Source organism: Bombina bombina, chromosome 2 (assembly GCF_027579735.1).
Source record: "Bombina bombina isolate aBomBom1 chromosome 2, aBomBom1.pri, whole genome shotgun sequence".
In the NCBI taxonomy this organism is placed as follows: domain Eukaryota; kingdom Metazoa; phylum Chordata; class Amphibia; order Anura; family Bombinatoridae; genus Bombina; species Bombina bombina.
Window position 1 is genome coordinate 405,826,350 of NC_069500.1, and position 22,978 is coordinate 405,849,327.

At 37.9% G+C, this 22,978-nt stretch overlaps 1 protein-coding gene across 1 annotated transcript in view; it reads right to left on the reverse strand.

Moving 5' to 3' along the window:
* Positions 1 to 2,113: 2,113 nt before the first annotated feature.
* The window catches only part of LOC128646973 (uncharacterized), a 154,281-nt gene continuing 133,416 nt past the window's right edge, over positions 2,114 to 22,978 (reverse strand). Inside the window, exon 2 of the mRNA XM_053699784.1 lies at positions 2,114 to 2,294. Within this exon, the coding sequence (XP_053555759.1) occupies positions 2,114 to 2,294 (181 nt within the window). The remainder of the gene's footprint in view (positions 2,295 to 22,978) is intronic.

The window sequence follows — 22,978 nt, forward strand, 5'->3', positions numbered from 1 at the left end:
CCACTGGCTTACCAGGCATGTCAATGCAGCTGCAGCAAAATCCAGTAGAGAGCCCATCCAGTACAGATATCTAGTACCGCAGAGAATTGCAGTAGTAAAAACCTGAGTTCCTCAGGGGGAGGCTAGGGATGAGTCCCCCACAATATAACATAACAGAGTATTCCTGTGTCCCAGTATCATTCAGCTGATGCAAAGAGCCTTTTCTGTCTTCTTTGTAAATGTTACTCCCCGGAGACTCTGCTTATGGATTGCAAATTGGGAGTTCAGACCTTTGTGAGACCCAAGTAGCTGGAACAACCTCTTTATCTTAACCATCTCCTACAAGCCCAAGAAAAAAACAAAACTAAGAGAGATGGGAGGTGGGAGGGAATTTAGTCTTTGATATAGGTTCTTGACCTACTCGTAGTGGCAGGAAATATATCCCATATGAAAGAAAGCTCTCCTGTAGATGATAATATATAAATATATATGTATAAATACAGGATTAGTGATTATTAAGATTGAAGCCTTGCTGCCCAAATGAAGCAATGTCTGTGCAAGACTTTTTCCCGGGTGAGTTGTGACCTTGGGATGAACCACTGCTGTAGGCCCAGTTTGTCCAATTAATTCAAGAGCACAGCAATCATGATAAATGTATCTTCTACATTTTCTGTTGTGGATGCTGCAAATTTATCAATAATACTTGGCAGATTATCAAAGAATCCTTTGCTAAACTAAATGGACTACAAATTAGTTAGATTTGTAAGGGACATCAATGTAAAACAAATTTAAATTTTCACACATTTTAAAATTTGTGTATAAAACAGAAAATTCCACCAAAAACTTAAAAAAAATATCCAACTCTTCCCACTAATACTAAAGGATATGCAGTTTGAGGCTAACTCAGTGTCAGAATAAGTTCAGTGGACACACCATATCTCCAGTGACATGGGAGGTGGGGAGCACACACTGTGAGAAAAATTACAGACATAGCAGGAAAAATACTAAATACACATTGCAATGCTTTTTACTATGCTTAATTAAATATTTTATTAGAGGTTTATAAAGGACACTGTACTGTAAATTTTTCTGACATCCATATGAAAGATCATCATCAAAATATGTAGATTTTTATTTATTTCTTCTTGTTCCACATGGAAAAATGTGAAGTTAATAAAACAGTATCAGTTCTGTACTTCCTTCCAATCCTTGGGCATCTTCTGTTAATGCTGGTTGGTTAACCATTACTAGAGAGTATCTATAAACCAATGAGCATTTATAGGAAGTCCAAAACTAATACTGGTATATTAGCTGAACAGCTTCTACTTCATGCTTTTTCAGGCAAAAAAAGTTAACATGTTTAAATACTGCTTTTTTTTATGTATAATAAAACATTTCTGAGAAGTGTCCTGTTTGTGTTTACTGTGCCTTTAACACACACAATAATGCTCCACATGGTGGAGAGGTAGTAAGTAGCAGACAGTTGGGAAGCCTTAAACTCTACACATCACTCCACACTGCTACAAGCTGAATTGGATGAGCTTATCTCTGTGGCATGTTAGGAACCAAAGCAGGATGAAAACCATTAAAGGGACACAAAAATATATATTTTTTGTATTTGTTTCATGAACAAGTGGGAATTTAAAAAACAACAACACTTTTTTGTAGAACAGATTTTGCTGTACTAAGAATTTTCTTTTTTGTTTTAGGTCTGTGTTGTGTGTCACTGTCCTCCAATAAAGCATTTTGAGATATTTTTAGCCAGTGTCAATTTTACAATGAAAGCCACTATTGACGGAAAGTAGCCAAACAGCAGCAGAGAGATGAAATGGTATCCTGCAAAAGATGGTCAGGTGAGGGGACTTAGAACAGAGAAGAGAGTCAGAGACCCAAAAAGAACCTTGTAGTTTACTTGAAACAGAAATATCTCAATAGGCTGACCTGAAACTATTCAGTTTTAATGGATTGGAACAGTGTCCCAAGGACCAACCTTGTTTAATCTTTAACTTCATAAACGGGAAAGATGTGTTAAAAAGAGAGCTCCCTTTTGAGAAAAGAAAACAAACATACTTAAAAATAAAGGTGCCAGTTGAACATCTTGTTTGAAGAGTTTGCCTATCTCCAAGTAGATGGCTTACAAAAGATCCAAAGGCTTTGAATTGTTTCCTGTTTCATTTGCAATCATGAACATCATGAGTACTTTGATGTGAGATAGAGAGGTGTAGAAGGGAGTCTGAAAATAAATAAAATGATTACTTACTGGATGTTGTGTTACTAGGTCAGGTTCTTGTGCTCTCTTGGGACATATCTTCTGCCTGAATCACCACAAAATTAAGCAGAGACAAAAGTTAGTTTTCTTGACATAGTAAGAATACCCCTCGTAAATCTGTATTGTGCCCAAATAGAAGTGTTATAATGGAATAGCTTGCAAACTGTGCACCTCTTAAAATGTTTCAGAGCATCTGTAAGGTTTTCCCTCATTCAGCTGTGTGTATTTACACTACTACATTTTATGGAACAGAATAGCAAAGTATATTAAATTAAATGACAGGATGATATACTTCACAAAATATTACAAAATTTACATAAACTATGTAGTAAAGTTGTAGAATAAGCATATGTGCTTTGTAAGATGGTGAAAATCTGTGTATTACTAGGGAATTAGATGTTCAATATTTTTTTTTCTTACAAAAATGATTCTTGCAGCGGTTAATATGTTCCAAGTGAGGAATAAAAGTGTTAAGCTTAGGACTCCCTGCTGCCCATCACTATGCGGTGCCAGAGTCTGTGAGGTTGAAGAAGGGCATTCTTTCAAAACCAATGGAGTTTGGCCAAGAACAGCTAGATTCCATGGCTACCTAACAAGTGACCCTTTTACACAAATAACATGGCAAAATAACGGAAACCTTTCAATACCTCCCTGCAATAGCGAAAGAGATGCCAGCAACGAGATGATGCCCAGTTTTAAAGGGGTGTTAAACAGTAACTACATGCTAGACATAGTGTATTCAAAGCACATATTACCTTAGAATAACATTTAAATGTATTTCCTTACAATTATATTAGTTGTTTTAATATTGAAAATAGAAGTGTAAAGGTTTAGTTTCTATAAAAGAATGGCCACAGAGTTTAAAGGGACACTCAACCAAAATTAAACTTTCATTATTCAGATACAGCATGCCATTTTAAACAACTTTCCAATTAACTTCCATTAACAAAATGTGCACAGTCTTTTTATATTTAAACTTTTTGAGTCACCAGCTCCTACTGAGCATGTGCAAGAATAAGTGTGTATGCATTTGTGAATGGCTGATGGCTGTCACATGGTACGTGTATGCATTTGTGATTGACTGATGGTTGTCACATGGTACAGGGGGAGTGGAAAAAGACATAACTTTTAAAATTGTCAAAAAAATAATCTACTACTCATTTGAAGTTCAGACTAAGTGCTATTGTATTGTCTTGTTATCTTGCATTTGTTGATTATGCAAATCTACTGTGTTGACTGGTCCTTTAAGCTAGTTTCCTATTTGTCTCTGTGTAAACAAGGCTGTGTGGAAACCCTTTTGGATGAGCCTTTATTCCACAGTGCCTTGTTTGGACAGTTTTTATGTCTATTTTTTTTTTTACATATATAATTGTCCTCAGCAGGAAGGATAAATAAGAAAATGTAAGTTAAAATATGGTGGTACTCATTACTTTAGAGAAATTTAGTGGAATTTAGAAAACCAACACATTTTCAGAGTTAAATTACAGGAAATGGGGACAAAATAAATAAGGAAGGTGTAGCGGACACCTGAGGAATGGTCCATCAGGCTTGGGATCCAGGCCGATCCACCTTAGTATTCTCCCTTCTCTGGCAGGGAAAATCCAACAACGTGCCTCTCTTTCCAGCTCCAACAAGTGATGATGCCAAGCGTCTCCAAGAGAACCGCCGCCAGGAAGGTCAAATGCCTCAAATTCCCCAGCAAATATCAGCCACACACTGGATAAAGTGGGTAATGTTCTAATATACCTTTATTGAGTACACACAGGACTTAAAGGACCAGTAAATACAGAAGATTTGCATAATCAACAAATGCATTATAACAAGACAATGCAATAGCACTTAGTCAGATTTTTTTTCTGTCAAATTTCAGTTATGTATATTTGTACTCCCACTGTATCCTGTGACAGCCATCAGCCAATCACAAATGAATATTTATATATAACATAATTTATGTAAGAACTTACCTGATAAATTCATTTCTTTCATATTAGCAAGAGTCCATGAGCTAGTGACGTATGGGATATACATTCCTACCAGGAGGGGCAAAGTTTCCCAAACCTCAAAATGCCTATAAATACACCCCTCACCACACCCACAAATCAGTTTAACGAATAGCCAAGAAGTGGGGTGATAAGAAAAAAGTGCGAAGCATAAATATAAGGAATTGGAATAATTGTGCTTTATACAAAAAAATCATAACCACCACAAAAAAGGGTGGGCCTCATGGACTCTTGTTAATATGAAAGAAATGAATTTATCAGGTAAGTTCTTACATAAATTATGTTTTCTTTCATGTAATTAGCAAGAGTCCATGAGCTAGTGACGTATGGGATAATGACTACCCAAGATGTGGATCTTCCACGCAAGAGTCACTAGAGAGGGAGGGATAAAATAAAGACAGCCAATTCCGCTGAAAATAATCCACACCCAAACAAACTTTAAAACTTATAATGAAAAAAAAATGAAATTATAAGCAGAAGAATCAAACTGAAACAGCTGCCTGAAGTACTTTTCTACCAAAAACTGCTTCAGAAGAAGAAAACACATCAAAATGGTAGAATTTAGTAAAAGTATGCAAAGAAGACCAAGTTGCTGCTTTGCAAATCTGAACAACCGAAGCTTCATTCCTAAACGTCCAGGAAGTAGAAACTGAACTAGTAGAATGAGCTGTAATCCTTTGAGGCGGAGTTTTACCCGACTCGACATAAGCATGATGAATTAAAGATTTCAACCAAGATGCCAAAGAAATGGCAGAAGCCTTCTGACCTTTCCTAGAACCGGAAAAGATAACAAATAGACTAGAAGTCTTTCGGAAATTCTTAGTAGCTTCAACATAATATTTTAAAGCTCTAACTACATCCAAAGAATGCAATGATTTCTCCTTAGAATTCTTAGGATTAGGACATAATGAAGGAACCACAATTTCTCTACTAATGTTGTTAGAATTCACAACCTTAGGTAAAAATTTAAAAGAAGTTCGCAACACCGCCTTATCCTGATGAAAAATCAGAAAAGGAGACTCACAAGAAAGAGCAGATAATTCAGAAACTCTTCTGGCAGAAGATATGGCCAAAAGGAACAAAACTTTCCAAGAAAGTAATTTAATGTCCAAAGAATGCATAGGTTCAAACGGAGGAGCTTGAAGAGCCCCCAGAACCAAATTCAAACTCCAAGGAGGAGAAATTGACTTAATGACAGGTTTTATACGAACCAAAGCTTGTACAAAACAATGAATATCAGGAAGATTAGCAATCTTTCTGTGAAAAAGAACAGAAAGAGCAGAGATTTGTCTTTTCAAGGAACTTGCAGACAAACCTTTATCCAAACCATCCTGAAGAAACTGTAAAATTCTCGGAATTCTAAAAGAATGCCAGGAAAAATTATGAGAAAGACACCAAGAAATATAAGTCTTCCAGACTCTATAATATATCTCTCTAGATACAGATTTACGAGCCTGTAACATAGTATTAATCACAGAGTCAGAGAAACCTCTTTGACTAAGAATCAAGCGTTCAATCTCCATACCTTTAAATTTAAGGATTTGAGATCCTGATGGAAAAAAGGACCTTGTGACAGAAGGTCTGGTCTTAACGGAAGAGTCCACGGTTGGCAAGAGGCCATCCGGACAAGATCCGCATACCAAAACCTGTGAGGCCATGCTGGAGCCACCAGCAGAACAAACGAGCATTCCTTCAGAATCTTGGAGATTACTCTTGGAAGAAGAACTAGAGGCGGAAAGATATAGGCAGGATGATACTTCCAAGGAAGTGACAATGCATCCACTGTCTCCGCCTGAGGATCCCTGGATCTGGACAGATACCTGGGAAGTTTCTTGTTTAGATGAGAAGCCATCAGATCTATTTCTGGAAGTCCCCACATTTGAACAATCTGAAGAAATACCTCTGGGTGAAGAGACCATTCGCCCGGATGTAACGTTTGGCGACTGAGATAATCCGCTTCCGAATTGTCTATACCTGGGATATGAACCGCAGAAACTAGACAGGAGCTGGATTCCGCCCATACCAGAATTCGAGATACTTCTTTCATAGCCAGAGGACTGCGAGTCCCTCCTTGATGATTGATGTATGCCACAGTTGTGACATTGTCTGTCTGAAAACAAATGAACGATTCTCTCTTTAGAAGAGGCCAAGACTGAAGAGCTCTGAAAATTGCACGGAGTTCCAAAATATTGATCGGTAATCTCACCTCCTGAGATTCCCAAACCCCTTGTGCTGTCAGAAACCCCCACACAGCTCCCCAACCTGTAAGACTTGCATCTGTTGAAATTACAGTCCAGGTCGGAAGAACAAAAGAAGCCCCCTGAACTAAACAATGGTGATCTGTCCACCACGTCAGAGAGTGTCGTACAATCGGTTTTAAAGATATTAATTGAGATATCTTTGTGTAATCCCTGCACCACTGGTTCAGCATACAGAGCTGAAGAGGCCGCATGTGAAAACGAGCAAAGGGGATCGCGTCCGATGCCGCAGTCATAAGACCTAGAATTTCCATGCATAAGGCTACCGAAGGTAAAGATTGTGACTGAAGGTTTCGACAAGCTGATATCAATTTTAGACGTCTCATGTCTATCAAAGATAGAGTCATGGACACTGAATCTATCTGAAAACCTAAAAAGGTTACCTGAGTCTGAGGAATCAATTAACTTTTTGGTAAATTGATCCTCCAACCATGATGTTGAAGAAACAACACAAGTCGATTCGTATGAGATTCTGCTAAATGTGAAGACTCAGCAAGTACCAAGATATCGTCCAAATAAGGAATACCACAATACCCTGTTCTCTGATTACAGACAGAAGGGCACCGAGAACCTTCGTAAAAATTCATGGAGCTGTAGCTAGGCCAAACGGCAGAGCCACAAACTGGTAATGCTTGTCTAGGAAAAAGAATCTCAGAAACTGATAGTGATCTGGATGAATCGGAATATGCAGATATGCATCCTGTAAATCTATTGTAGACATATAATGCCCTTGTTGAACAAAAGGCAGGATAGTCCTTACAGTTACCATTTTGAATGTTGGTATCCTTACATAACGATTCAATATTTTTAGATCCAGAACTGGTCTGAAGGAATTTTCCTTCTTTGGTACAATGAAGAGATTTGAATAAAACCCCAGTCCCTGTTCCAGAACTGGAACTGGCAAAATTACTCCAGTCAACTCTAGATCTGAAACACATTTCAGAAATGCTTGAGCCTTCGCTGGGTTTACTGGGACACAGGAAAGAAAAAATCTCTTTGCATGATGCCTTATCTTGAAGCCAATTCTGTACCCTTCTGAAACAATGTTCTGAATCCAAAGATTGTGAACGGAATTGATCCAAATTTCTTTGAAAAAACGTAATCTGCCCCCTACCAGCTGAGCTGGAATGAGGGCCGCACCTTCATGTGGACTTAGGAGCTGGCTTTGATTTTCTAAAAGGCTTGGATTTATTCCAGACTGGAGATGGTTTCCAAACTGATACCGCTCCTGAGGATGAAGGATCAGGTTTTTGTTCCTTGTTGTGACGAAAGGAACGAAAACGATTATTACCCTGGAAAGAAAGGGAAAGCAGAGTAGACTTAGAAGACATATCAGCATTCCAAGTTTTAAGCCATAAAGCTCTTCTAGCTAAAATAGCTAGAGACATATACCTGACATCAACTCTAATGATATCAAAGATGGCATCACAAATAAAATTATTAGCATGTTGAAGAAGAATAAAAATGCTATGAGAATTATGATCTGTTACTTGTTGCGCTAAAGCTTCTAACCAAAAGATGAAGCTGCAGCAACATCCGCTAAAGATATAGCAGGTCTAAGAAGATTACCTGAACACAAGTAAGCTTTTCTTAGAAAGGATTCAATTTTCCTATCTAAAGGATCCTTAAAGGGACAGTATGCACTCATTTTCATATAACTGCATGTAATAGACACTACTATAAAGAATAAGATGCACAGATACTGATATAAAAATCCAGTATAAAACTGTTTAAAAACTTACTTAGAAGCTGTCAGTTTGGCTCTGTTGAAAAGGTAGCTGGAAAGCCCACTGCAAGTGGCAAATAAGACACTCCCCCCCTCCCCCTTTTACATATGAAAAGACCCTTTACACAAACAGGAGCAAGCTGGAGAAGGTAGCTGACAGTATTCACATACAACTTTGGGGCTTGGTTAGGAGTCTGAAAATCAGAGCAATGTTATTTAAAAATAAGCAAAACTATACATTTATTTAAAAAAAAAAACTTTATGGGCTATATAAATAGATCATCTACAAAACATTTATGCAAAGAAAAAATGAGTGTATAATGTCCCTTTAAAGGAAGTACCATCTGCCGTAGGAATAGTAGTACGCTTAACAAGAGTAGAGACAGCCCCATCAACTTTAGGGATTTTGTCCCAAAACTCTAATCTGTCAGATGGCACAGGATATAATTGCTTAAAACGTTTAGAAGGAGTAAATGAATTACCCAAATTATTCCATTCCCTGGAAATTACTTCAGAAATAGCACTAGGGACAGGAAAAACTTCTGGAATAACTACAGGAGATTTAAAAACCTTATCTAAACGTTTAGATTTAGTATCAAGAGGACCAGAATCCTCAATTTCTAATGCAATTAGGACTTCTTTAAGTAAAGAACGAATAAATTCCATTTTAAATAAATATGAAGATTTATCAGCATCAACCTCTGAGACAGAATCCTCTGAACCAGAAGAACCATTATCAGAATCAGAATGATGATGTTCATTTAAAAATTCATCTGAAAAATGAGAAGTTTTAAAAGACTTTTACGTTTACTAGAAGGAGGAATAACAGACATAGCCTTCTTAATGGACTTAGAAACAAAATCTCTTATGTTATCAGGAACACTCTGAGTATTAGATGTTGACAGAACAGCAACAGGTAATGTAACAGTACTAAAGGAAATATTATCTGCATTAACAGTTTGTCATGACAAAACAGTACAAACAACAGCTGGAGGAACAGATACCATAAGTTTACAGTAGATACACTTAGCTTTGGTAGCTCCAGCCCCAGGCAGCGATTTTCCAGAAGTATCTTCTGACTCAGTTTCAACGTGGGACATCTTGCAATATGTAATAGAAAAAACAACATATAAAGCAAAATTGATCAAATTCTTTAAATGACAGTTTCAGGAATGGGAAAAAAATGCCAGTGAACAAGCTTCTAGCAACCAGAAGCAATAAAAAATGAGACTTAAATAATGTGGAGACAATAGTGACGCCCATATTTTTTTAGCGCCAAAAATGACGCCCACATTATTTGGCGCCTAAATGCTTTTGGCGCCAAAAATGACGCCACATCCGGAACGCCGACACTTTTGGCACAAAAGAACGTCAAAAATGATGCAACTTCCGGCGACACGTATGACGCCGGAAACAGAAAAAAAAATTTTGCGCCAAAAAAGTCCGCGCCAAGAATGACGCAATAAAATGAAGCATTTTCAGCCCCCGCGAGCCTAACAGCCCACAGGGAAAAGTAAAATTTTTAAGGTAAGAAAAAATGATTTATTCATATGCATTATCCCAAATATGAAACTGACTGTCTGAAATAAGGAACGTTGAACATCCTGAGTCAAGGCAAATAAATGTTTGAATACATATATTTAGAACTTTATATAAAAGTGCCCAACCATAGCTTAGAGTGTCACAGAAAATAAGACTTACTTACCCCAGGACACTCATCTACATGTAGTAGAAAGCCAAACCAGTACTGAAACGAGAATCAGTAGAGGAAATGGTATATATAAGAGTATATCGTCGATCTGAAAAGTGAGGTAAGAGATGAATCTCTACGACCGATAACAGAGAACCTATGAAATAGACCCCGTAGAAGGAGATCACTGCATTCAAATAGGTAATACTCTCCTCACATCCCTCTGACATTCACTGCACGCTGAGAGGAAAACCGGGCTCCAACCTGCTGCGGAGCGCATATCAACGTAGAATCTAGCACAAACTTACTTCACCACCTCCATAGGAGGCAAAGTTTGTAAAACTGATTTGTGGGTGTGGTGAGGGGTGTATTTATAGGCATTTTGAGGTTTGGGAAACTTTGCCCCTCCTGGTAGGAATGTATATCCCATACGTCACTAGCTCATGGACTCTTGCTAATTACATGAAAGAAATATATACAGGTGGCCCTCGTTTTACAACGGTTCAATTTACACCGTTTCAGAATAACAACCTTTTTTTCCAGTCATGTGACTGCTATTGAAAAGCATTGAGAAGCAGTGCATTTATTAAAATAGCCAGTAGGTGGAGCTGTCCGCTTTTGTTGCAGCAAAGCTAAGCAAGCTGAAATTAATCAGTTTAACCAGACCTGAGCTACCGAGCAGATTTCAAAGGAACAAGATCTTCCTGTCTATAAATCAGTCCAGATTGGAATGCATAGAAAGAACTGTTTGCAGAAAAATGCAAGTGAAGTCTGTGTTGTGTGATTATTTTATTAGGTTTATAATGCTGTTTAGCATTTAAAGTCTTCATTTCAAAGCTTTAAAAAACATAATTTATGTAAGAACTTACCTGATAAATTCATTTCTTTCATATTAGCAAGAGTCCATGAGCTAGTGACGTATGGGATATACTTTCCTACCAGGAGGGGCAAAGTTTCCCAAACCTCAAAATGCCTATAAATACACCCCTCACCACACCCACAAATCAGTTTAACGAATAGCCAAGAAGTGGGGTGATAAGAAAAAAGTGCGAAAGCATAAAAAATAAGGAATTGGAATAATTGTGCTTTATACAAAAAAATCATAACCACCACAAAAAAGGGTGGGCCTCATGGACTCTTGCTAATATGAAAGAAATGAATTTATCAGGTAAGTTCTTACATAAATTATGTTTTCTTTCATGTAATTAGCAAGAGTCCATGAGCTAGTGATGTATGGGATAATGACTACCCAAGATGTGGATCTTTCCACGCAAGAGTCACTAGAGAGGGAGGGATAAAATAAAGACAGCCAATTCCTGCTGAAAATAATCCACACCCAAAATAAAGTTTAAATGAAAACATAAGCAGAAGATTCAAACTGAAACAGCTGCCTGAAGTACTTTTCTACCAAAAACTGCTTCAGAAGAAGAAAACACAAAATGGTAGAATTTAGTAAAAGTATGCAAAGAAGACCAAGTTGCTGCTTTGCAAATGTGATCAACCGAAGCTTCATTCCTAAACGCCCAGGAAGTAGAAACTGACCTAGTAGAATGAGCTGTAATCCTCTGAGGCGGAGTTTTACCCGACTCAACATAGGCATGATGAATTAAAGATTTCAACCAAGATGCCAAAGAAATGGCAGAAGCTTTCTGGCCTTTTCTAGAACCGGAAAAGATGACAAATAGACTAGAAGTCTTTCGGAAAGTCTTAGTAGCTTCAACATAATATTTCAAAGCTCTAACAACATCCAAAGAATGCAATGATTTCTCCTTAGAATTCTTAGGATTAGGGCATAATGAAGGAACTACAATTTCTCTACTAATGTTGTTGGAATTCACAACCTTAGGTAAAAATTCAAAAGAAGTTTGCAACACTGCCTTATCCTGATGAAAAATCAGAAAAGGAGACTCACAAGAAAGAGCAGACAATTCAGAGACTCTTCTGGCAGAAGAGATGGCCAAAAGGAACAAAACTTTCCAAGAAAGTAATTTAATGTCCAATGAATGCATAGGTTCAAACGTAGGAGCTTGCAGAGCCCCCAGAACCAAATTCAAACTCCAAGGAGGAGAAATTGACTTAATGACAGGTTTTATACAAACCAAGGCTTGTACAAAACAATGAATATCAGGAAGATTAGCAATCTTTCAGTGAAAAAGAACAGAAAGAGCAGAGATTTGACCTTTCAAGGAACTTGCGGACAAACCTTTATCTAAACCATCCTGAAGAAACTGTAAAATTCTCGGAATTCTAAAAGAATGCCAGGAAAAATGATGAGAAAGACACCAAGAAATATAAGTCTTCCAGACTCTATAATATATCTCTCTAGATACAGATTTACGAGCCTGTAACATAGTATAAATCACAGAGTCAGAGAAACCTCTTTGACCAAGAATCAAGCGTTCAATCTCCATACCTTTAAATTTAAGGATTTGAGATCCTGATGGAAAAAAGGACCTTGCGACAGAAGGTCTGGTCTTAAGAGTCCACGGTTGGCAAGAGGCCATCCGGACAAGATCCGCATACCAAAACCTGTGAGGCCATGCTGGAGCTACCAGCAGAACAAACGAGCATTCCTTCAGAATCTTGGAGATTACTCTTGGAAGAAAAACTAGAGGCGGAAAGATATAGGCAGGATGATACTTCCAAGGAAGTGATAATGCATCCACTGCCTCCGCCTGAGGATCCCGGGATCTGGAAAGATACCTGGGAAGTTTCTTGTTTAGATGAGAAGCCATCAGATCTATTTCTGGAAGTTCCCACATTTGAACAATCTGAAGAAATACCTCTGGGTGAAGAGACCATTCGCCCGGATGCAACGTTTGGCGACTGAGATAATCCGCTTCCCAATTGTCTATTCCTGGAATATGAACCGCAGAGATTAGACAGGAGCTGGATTCCGCCCAAACCAGAATTCGAGATACTTCTTTCATAGCCAGAGGACTGCGAGTCCCTCCTTGATGATTGATGTATGCCACAGTTGTGACATTGTCTGTCTGAAAACAAATGAACGATTCTCTCTTTAGAAGAGGCCAAGACTGAAGAGCTCTGAAAATTGCACGGAGTTCCAAAATATTGATCGGTAATCTCACCTCCTGAGATTCCCAAACCCCTTGTGCTGTCAGAGACCCCCACACAGCTCCCCAACCTGTAAGACTTGCATCTGTTGAAATTACAGTCCAGGTCGGAAGAACAAAAGAAGCCCCCTGAACTAAACAATGGTGATCTGTCCACCACGTCAGAGAGTGTTGTACAATCGGTTTTAAAGATATTAATTGAGATATCTTTGTGTAATCCCTGCACCATTGGTTCAGCATACAGAGCTGAAGAGGTCGCATGTGAAAACGAGCAAAGGGGATCGCGTCCGATGCAGCAGTCATAAGACCTAGAATTTCCATGCATAAGGCTACCGAAGGGAATGATTGTGACTGAAGGTTTCGACAAGCTGAAATCAATTTTAGATGTCTCTTGTCTGTCAAAGACAGAGTCATGGACACTGAATCTATCTGGAAACCCAAAAAGGTTACCCTTGTCTGAGGAATCAATGAACTTTTTAGTGAATTGATCCTCCAACCATGATTTTGAAGAAACAACAAAAGTCGATTCGTATGAAATTCTGCTAAATGTGAAGACTGAGCAAGTACCAAGATATCGTCCAAATAAGGAAATACCACAATACCCTGTTCTCTGATTACAGATAGAAGGGCACCGAGAACCTTTGTAAAAATTCTTGGAGCTGTTGCTAGGCCAAACGGCAGAGCCACAAACTGGTAATGCTTGTCTAGGAAAGAGAATCTCAGAAACTGATAGTGAGCTGGATGAATCGGAATATGCAGATATGCATCCTGTAAATCTATTGTAGACATATAATGCCCTTGCTGAACAAAAGGCAGGATAGTCCTTACAGTTACCATTTTGAATGTTGGTATCCTTACATAACGATTCAATATTTTTAGATCCAGAACTGGTCTGAAGGAATTCTCCTTCTTTGGTACAATGAAGAGATTCGAATAAAACCCCAGCCCCTGTTCCAGAACTGGAACTGGCATAATTACTCCAGCCAACTCTAGATCTGAAACACATTTCAGAAATGCTTGAGCTTTCGCTGGGGTTACTGGGACACGGGAAAGAAAGAATCTCTTTGCAGGAGGTCTTATCTTGAAACCAATTCTGTACCCTTCTGAAATAATGTTCTGAATCCAAAGATTGTGAATAGAATTGATCCAAATTTCTTTGAAAAAACGTAATCTGCCCCCTACCAGCTGAGCTGGAATGAGGGCCGCACCTTCATGTGGACTTAGAAGCTGGCTTTGCTTTTCTAGAAGGCTTGGATTTATTCCAGACTGGAGATGGTTTCCAAACTGAAACTGCTCCTGAGGATGAAGGATCAGGCTTTTGTTCTTTGTTGAAATGAAAGGAACGAAAACGATTATTAGCCCTGTTTTTACCCTTAGATTTTTTATCCTGTGGTAAAAAAGTTCCTTTCCCACCAGTAACAGTTGAGATAATAGAATCCAACTGAGAACCAAATAATTTATTACCCTGGAAAGAAAGGGAAAGTAGAGTCGATTTAGAAGACATATCAGCATTCCAAGTTTTAAGCCATAAAGCTCTTCTAGCTAAAATAGCTAGAGACATAAACCTGACATCAACTCTGATAATATCAAAAATGGCATCACAGATAAAATTATTAGCATGTTGAAGAAGAATAATAAATGTTATGAGAATCATGATCTGTTACTTGTTGCGCTAAAGTTTCCAACCAAAAAGTTGAAGCTGCAGCAACATCCGCCAAAGATATAGCAGGTCTAAGAAGATTACCTGAACACAAATAAGCTTTTCTTAGAAAGGATTCAATTTTCCTATCTAAAGGATCCTTAAAGGAAGTACCATCTGCCGTAGGAATAGTAGTACGTTTAGCAAGGGTAGAGATAGCCCCATCAACTTTAGGGATTTTGTCCCAAAACTCTAATCTGTCAGACGGCACAGCATATAAGGCACAGCATATAATTGCTTAAAACGTTTAGAAGGAGTAAATGAATTACCCAAATTATTCCATTCCCTGGAAATAAATTCCATTTTAAATAAATATGAAGATTTATCAGCATCAACCTCTGAAACAGAATCCTCTGAACCAGAAGAATCATTAGAATCAGAATGATGATGTTCATTTAAAAATTCATTTGGATAAAGAGAAGTTTTAAAAGACTTTTTATGTTTACTAGAAGGAGGAATAACAGACATAGCCTTCTTAATAGATTCAGAAACAAAATCTCTTATGTTATCAGGAACGCTCTGAACATTAGATGTTGATGGAACTGCAACAGGTAATGGTATTTTACTAAAGGAAATATTTTCTGCATTAACAAGTTTGTCATGACATTTAATACAAACAACAGCTGGAGGAACAGCTACCAAAAGTTTACAGCAGATACACTTAGCTTTGGTAGTTCCAGCACCAGGCAGCGATTTTCCTGAAGTATCTTCTGACTCAGATGCAACATGAGACATCTTGCAATATGTAAGAGAAAAAACAACATATAAAGCAAAATTTATCAAATTCCTTAAATTACAGTTTCAGGAATGGGAAAAAATGCCAAAGAACAAGCTTCTAGCAACCAGAAGCAATGAAAAATGAGACTTAAATAATGTGGAGACAAAAGCGACGCCCATATTTTTTTTAGCGCCAAATAAGACGCCCACATTATTTGGCGCCTAAATGCTTTTGGCGCCAAAAATGACGCCACATCCGGAACACCAACATTTTTGGCGCAAAAGAACGTCAAAAAATGACGCAACGTCCGGTGACACGTATGAAGCCGGAAACAGAAAAGATTTTTTGCGCCAAAAAAGTCTGCGCCAAGAATGACGCAATAAAATGAAGCATTTTCAGCCCCCGTGAGCCTAACAGCCCACAGGGAAAAAGTCCAATTTTTTAAGGTAAGAAAAAATGATAGATTCAAATGCATTATCCCAAATATGAAACTGACTGTCTGAAAATAAGGAATGTTGAACATCCTGAGTCAAGGCAAATAAATGTTTGAATACATATATTTAGAACTTTATAAAAAAAGCGCCCAACCATAGCTTAGAGTGTCACAGAAAATAAGACTTACTTACCCCAGGACACTCGTCTACATGTTGTAGAAAGCCAAACTAGTACTGAAACGAAAATCAGCAGAGGTAATGGTATATATATAAGAGTATATCGTCGATCTGAAAAGGGAGGTAAGAGATGAATCTCTACAACCGATAACAGAGAACCTATGAAATAGACCCCGTAGAAGGAGATCATTGAATTCAAATAGGCAATACTCTCCTCACATCTCTCTGACATTCACTGCACGCTGAGAGGAAAACCGGGCTCCAACCTGTTGCGGAGCGCATATCAACGTAGAATCTAGCACAAACTTACTTCACCACCTCCATAGGAGGCAAAGTTTGTAAAACTGATTTGTGGGTGTGGTGAGGGGTGTATTTATAGGCATTTTGAGGTTTGGGAAACTTTGCCCCTCCTGGTAGGAATGTATATCCCATACGTCACTAGCTCATGGACTCTCGCTAATTACATGAAAGAAATAATGTATTAGGTGTTACTTATGCCAATTTTGAGAGGGGCCTGGAACCTATCACCCTCAATTCCCACTGACTTACATTATAAACTGGGTTTCAATTTACAACGGTTTCGATTTACAACCATTCCTTCTGGAACCTAACCCCGGCGTAAACTGAGGGCTACCTGTGTATATATATATATATATATATATATATATATATATATATATATATATATATATTATGTGAATTCTTGCACATGCTAAGTAGGAGCTGGTGACTCAAAAAGTGTAAATATAAAAAGATTTTATAATTTTATAACCATATGATATTTGTTGATATGTATATTTATTTAACAAAAAGTTTTAAATGTTATCCATTTATCCTCTGTATTTTTATTAGAGAATACTTTGTCCCAATTTATGTTATTTAATGATTTCCTTAAATCGTTGAATTTTGCTTTCTTAAAATTAAAAGTCTTGGTTAAACCTTTAAGACACTGCATATGAAAAGAGATTTTAAATGTGACCATGTTATGATCACTGTTTCCCAAATGTTCTTTGACTTCTATGTTTGATATCATATCTGTATTATTTGATAGCACTAAATCCAATATAGTGTTACTCCTAGTTGGCTCCTCTATTAATTGTGACAAGAAGTTATCCCTGAGAACATTTAAAAATCTGTCCCCCTTAGCTTATTTACTAGTTTCATTGGCTCAGTTTATATCAGGGTAGTTAAAAGCTCCCATAATTACAGCACTATTATTAGCAGCCGTACCTATTTGCATTAGTAGTTGAGTTTCCTCCAGGTCACTAATGTTGGGAGGCTTGTAGCATGTTCCTAGTAATATTTTTTAGGATTTTTCCCCCCACTCTTTATTTCCACCCACAGGGTCTCTACATTGTCGCCTGTATCATAAATATCTTCCAATATTGTAGGTTTAAGGTAAGGTTTAATATACATGCAGATTCCTCCACCCCTTTTATTATTCCTTTTCTCCTAAATAAAGTATACCCCTCTAAGTTAACTGCCCAGTCATGTAAATCATCAACGGAAGAAGCTCTGTGCTGCTCTATTACAGAGCGAAACGCGCAGAAGGACGGGTGGGTGCGCAGCACTTCAACCGTGGGATCCCCCCACCATCCATTATCAGCACACATTCCGCTGTTTATGCTGTCCCTGTGTGGAGGAGTAGTGAGTGAGGATCGGACCATCTGACTGTGGGAGAGGTATTTGAATTTTCAGGACATGGTATTAACTCTTTTTCATCTATGTATGGATGCTCATGTGGTAATCTTAACCTCTACCCCCTTTTTACCACTCATGTGGATACCCCACACAGGGTTATAGCGGACTGTAACATTTGTCCTTACATTGACACTGCATGTTTTGAGTTCCATGCTGACTGAAGCATTTATATTATAACGCTATATGACTAGCTGCTTTGCAACTTGGCTGTTGCTTTTCATGTCTGCAACTATTACTAATCATCATTGTTACTCATTGTGACTGGTGCTTTCATAATTTATTCAGCAACTCAGTACCTATATGTGGATTTTCAATTTCAGTCGTCTAGTAGCATCATATGATATACTTCATCTCACAGTTACCTATATAGTATTGAATAAAATCTCTATTTGCCGGCTAAGTCATGTTTGGAGTTGAATGAGGGGCCCATGTGTTGTCTTTTTGTGTGAGTCTCTGTGTTTTATCTGTATATATAATTGTTGTATTTATTATTGTAATTATATAAACTTTTCTATCTTTTGGTTAAAAATTTTTCTTGTTCTTTATTTAGGGAGGGTGCTTTAACCCCTTAATGACCACAGCACTTTTCCATTTTCTGTCCGTTTGGGACCAAGGCTATTTTTACATTTTTGCGGTGTTTGTGTTTAGCTGTAATTTTCCTCTTACTCATTTACTGTACCCACACATATTATATACCGTTTTTCTCACTATTAAATGGACTTTCTAAAGATACCATTATTTTCATCATATCTTATAATTTACTATAAAAAAATTTATAAAATATGAGGAAAAATGGAAAAAAACACACTTTTTCTAACTTTGACCCCCAAAATCTGTTACACATCTACAACCACCAAAAAACACCCATGCTAAATAGTTTCTAAATTTTGTCCTGAGTTTAGAAATACCCAATGTTTACATGTTCTTTGCTTTTTTTGTAAACTATAGGGCCATAAATACAAGTAGCACTTTGCTATTTCCAAACCATTTCTTTTCAAAATTAGCGATAGTTACATTAGAACACTGATATCTTTCAGGAATCCCTGAATATCCCTTGACATGTATATATTTTTTTTTCAAAGACATCCCAAAGTATTGATCTAGGCCCATTTTGGTATATTTCATGCCACTATTTCACCGCCAAATGCGATCAAATAAAAAAAATTGTTCACTTTTTCACAAATTTTTTCACAAACTTTAGGTTTTTCACTGAAATTATTTACAAACAACTTATGCAATTATAGAATAAATGGTTGTAAATGCTTCTCTGGGATCCCCTTTGTTCAGAAATAGCAGACATATATGGCTTTGGCTTTGCTTTTTGGTAATTAGAAGGCTGCTAAATGCCACTGTGCACAATACGTGTATTATGCCCAGCATTGAAGGGGTTAATTAGGGAGCATGTAGGGAGCTTCTAGGGTTAATTTTAGCTTTAGTGTAGTATAGTAGACAACCCCAAGTATTGATCTAGGCCCATTTTGGTATATTTCATGCCCCCATTTCACCGCCAAATGCGATCAAAGTAAAAAAAACTTTAATTTTTTCACAATTTTAGGTTTCTCACTGAAATTATTTACAAACAGCTTGTGCAATTATGGCACAAATGGTTGTAAATGCTTCTCTGGGATGCCCTTTGTTCAGAAATAGCAGACACATATGACTTTGGCGTTGCTTTATGGTAATTAGAAAGTCACTAAATGCTGCTGCGCACCACACGTGCATTATGGCTAGCAGTGAAGGGGTTAATTAGGTAGTTTGTAGGGAGCTTGCAGGGTTAATTTTAGCTTTAGTGTAGAGATCAGCCTCCCACCTGACACATCCCACCCCCTGATCCCTCCCAAACAGCTCCCTTCTCTCCCCCACCCCACAATTGTCCCCGCCATCTTAAGTACTGGCAGAAAGTCTGCCAGTACTAAAATAAAAGTTGGTTTTTTTTTTTTAAGAAAAAAAAAAAAAGCATATTTACATATGCTGTGTTTAGGATCCCCCCTTAACCCCCAACCTCCCTGATCCCCCCCCAAACAGCTCTCTAAGCCTCCCTCTTAGCCTTATTGGGGGCCATCTTGGGTACTGGCAGCTGTCTGCCAGTACCCAGTTTGAACAATCAAATGTTTATTTTTATTTTTTTATTTTTTATTTTTCTGTAGTGTAGCTCAATCAAACAACCCCCCACGGACCAACCCCCACCACCTAAATGACACCTAAGGTTTTTTTTCATGTATTTAAATTTTGTCCCAAAATAAAAAAAATTCCGTAGTGTAGCGGTTCCCACCCGCTCCCTCCCCGTGCACGCGCCCGCCCCCGCCCCCTCGTGCACGTGCGCGCGCCCGCGCGCGCCCCCCGGACTTACCCGCGCACGATCCCGCCCCCCTCCACATGACCAGGGCCATCGATGGCCGCCACCCACCTCCCACACCGGCTCCCACCCACCAACGATACCGGCCATCGATGTCCGGTGCAGAGAGGGCCACAGAGTGGCTCTCTCTGCATCGGATGGCCGTAAAAGGTTATTGCAGGATGCCTCCATATCGAGGCATCACTGCAATAACCGGAAAGCAGCTGGAAGCGAGCAGGATCGCTTCCAGCTGCTTTCCACACCGAGGACGTGCAGGGTACGTCCTCAGGCGTTAACTGCCTTTTTTCTGAGGACGTACCCTGCACGTCCTCGGTCGTTAAGGGGTTAATCCTGGTCTTTTTGGTTTTACCTTATACCGGTATAGCCACTTTTCTTAATAATTTGTTTATGACTGTTGATTTACCAGGCAGCACATCCAAATGTTTGAGTAATTATTGACTATTATGCATGGTTGAGCTTACTTATTTTCTCTTTTTTGTTTTTCATGTGAATCATCCCACCAAGTTTCAGTTATAGTGATAACATCATAGTCCTCTTCTGCAACTAAGAGCTCCAGCTCCCTCATTTTACCTGTCATGCTTCTTGCATTTGTTGTCATACATATAATTTTCATGTGCTTTCTGCTGATACTTGGTGCGCTTTACTCCACACTTTCTAATGTGACATTTCTTAAGTCATCCCTTCCTTGAGTTATTAAAGGAGTGACATATTCACAGACTGATCTCTCTGTTCTATTGTGTTCTAACTGCCCCCCACCTTTGCCTAGTTTAAAATATTCTCTAAACGTGCTACCATCCTTTTCCCCAATACCCCTGCACCCATGTCATTCAGGTGCAATCCATCCTTACTGTACAAATTGTACCCAAGTGAAAAGTCAGCCCAGTGTTCTAAAAAGTCAAACCCCTCATTTTTACACCATGTTGTTAACCATGAATTAACAGACCTTAGCTCCTTCAGCCTTACTGAGTTAGCACACGGCACTGGTAATATCTCCCAAAATATTACTTGGGAGGTCCTCGCTTTAAGTTTCCTACCTAACTCCCTGAAGTCATTTGTTAGGACTCTTCATATGAAATAGTCATTTCTGCTCAATAAAACCACAATCCAAATAAATGGGTTGTACTTCCAGTGAGAGCAGACCTCATTTTATCTCTTTATTTATACACAAATTATCCTTAATTTATCTTTCACTGTATGCACCATGAGACCAATACTTAGGGCCCCGATAATCTAAAGCTCTCAGCATTATCTAAGAAGTCTGGTCAGTATGGTGAAGTCCCTCAAGGAATTTTAAATTGAGATATGTTTGCATACACTACAATATATTGTCTAAAAAAATAAGAGTTTGCGTGATTTCTCTCTATGCTGGACCCTTAGAGAGAACAACGGAAAACATTTCTTCGACACCTTATTATTTAAATAGCTTTTCTATAACTAGTACTTAAAGGACATAAAAACTCCACGATTCAGGCAGAGAATACAAATACAAAAGCATAAGCACAGGAGTGTGCACATGTCGGCAGCACTATATGGCAGCAGTTTTGCATAAATGATATAAATTAGCACGAGCACTAGATGGCAGCACTATTTCCTGTCATGTAGAGCTTCAGACATATGGATATTATCTACCTATGTATCTCTTCAACAAAGAATACCATTCTTTCTTTTTTTAAATAAACATACAAAGAGAACAAAGTAAAATTGATAATGGAAGTAAATTGTAAACTTTTTTTAAAATTACATTTTCTATCTGAATAAAATACATTTTTTGGGTTTCATATCCCTTTAAAGGGATAGTCTAGTCAGAATTAAACGTTCATGATTCAGAAAGAACATGCCGTTTTAAGCAATTTTCTAATTTACTTCATTCTCTTTGTATCTTTATTTAAAAAAGAAAGCATGTAAGTTTAGGAGCCAGCCCATTTCAAAGTAGTCACATCATTTCAATGTATAGCGTACACTTTAGATCTATAAAAATGCAAAATACACTATTAGCGCATAAACTAAATTAGGGCTGCAACCAACGATTATTTTCATAATCAATCAGCGGATTATTTTTTCGATAAATCAGATTTTAAAAAAATCATTTTTTTCCTGTATTTAAAATAAAATCCACATACATACTTTGTGTCCAATTTTTACTCCTGCGCCTATCTAGATATCCTTTTCAGCAAAGAATACCAAGAGAACAAAACAAATTAGATAATAGAAATAATTTAGAAGGCTGTTTAAAATCACATTCTATAACTGAATCATGAAAGAAAAAATTGGGTTTCATGACCCTTTAAGCAAAACCAAACCACAAACTATAAAAGAGGTAGAACTAGAAAGACTTTCACTGTTTATACCAATCTGTTACTTGCTCTTTCAGAAACTTTGCATTGAAATGCAAAAATCATAAATTTATGTAAGAACTTACCTGATACATTAATTTCTTTCTATTGGCAAGAGTCCATGAGCTAGTGACGTATGGGATATACAATCATACCAGGAGGGGCAAAGTCTCCCAAACCTCAAAATGCCTATAAATATACCCCTCACCACACCCACAATTCAGTTTAATGAATAGCCAAGTAGTGGGGTGATAAAATAAGGAGTAGAAAAGCATACAAAAAGTGGAAATGGAAAAATAATTGTGCTTTTATACCAAAAACAACCACCAAAAAAAGGGTGGGCCCCATGGACTCTTGCCAATATGAAAGAAATTAATTTATCAGGCAAGTTCTTACATAAATTATGCTTTCTTTCATGTAATTGGCAAGAGTCCATGAGCTAGTGACGTATGGGATAAAAATACCCAAGAAGTGGAAGTCCACAGAAGAGTCACTAGAAAGGGAGGGATAAAATAACAGCTACTTCCACTGATAAATTAAATCCACACAATAAATAAGTTTTCC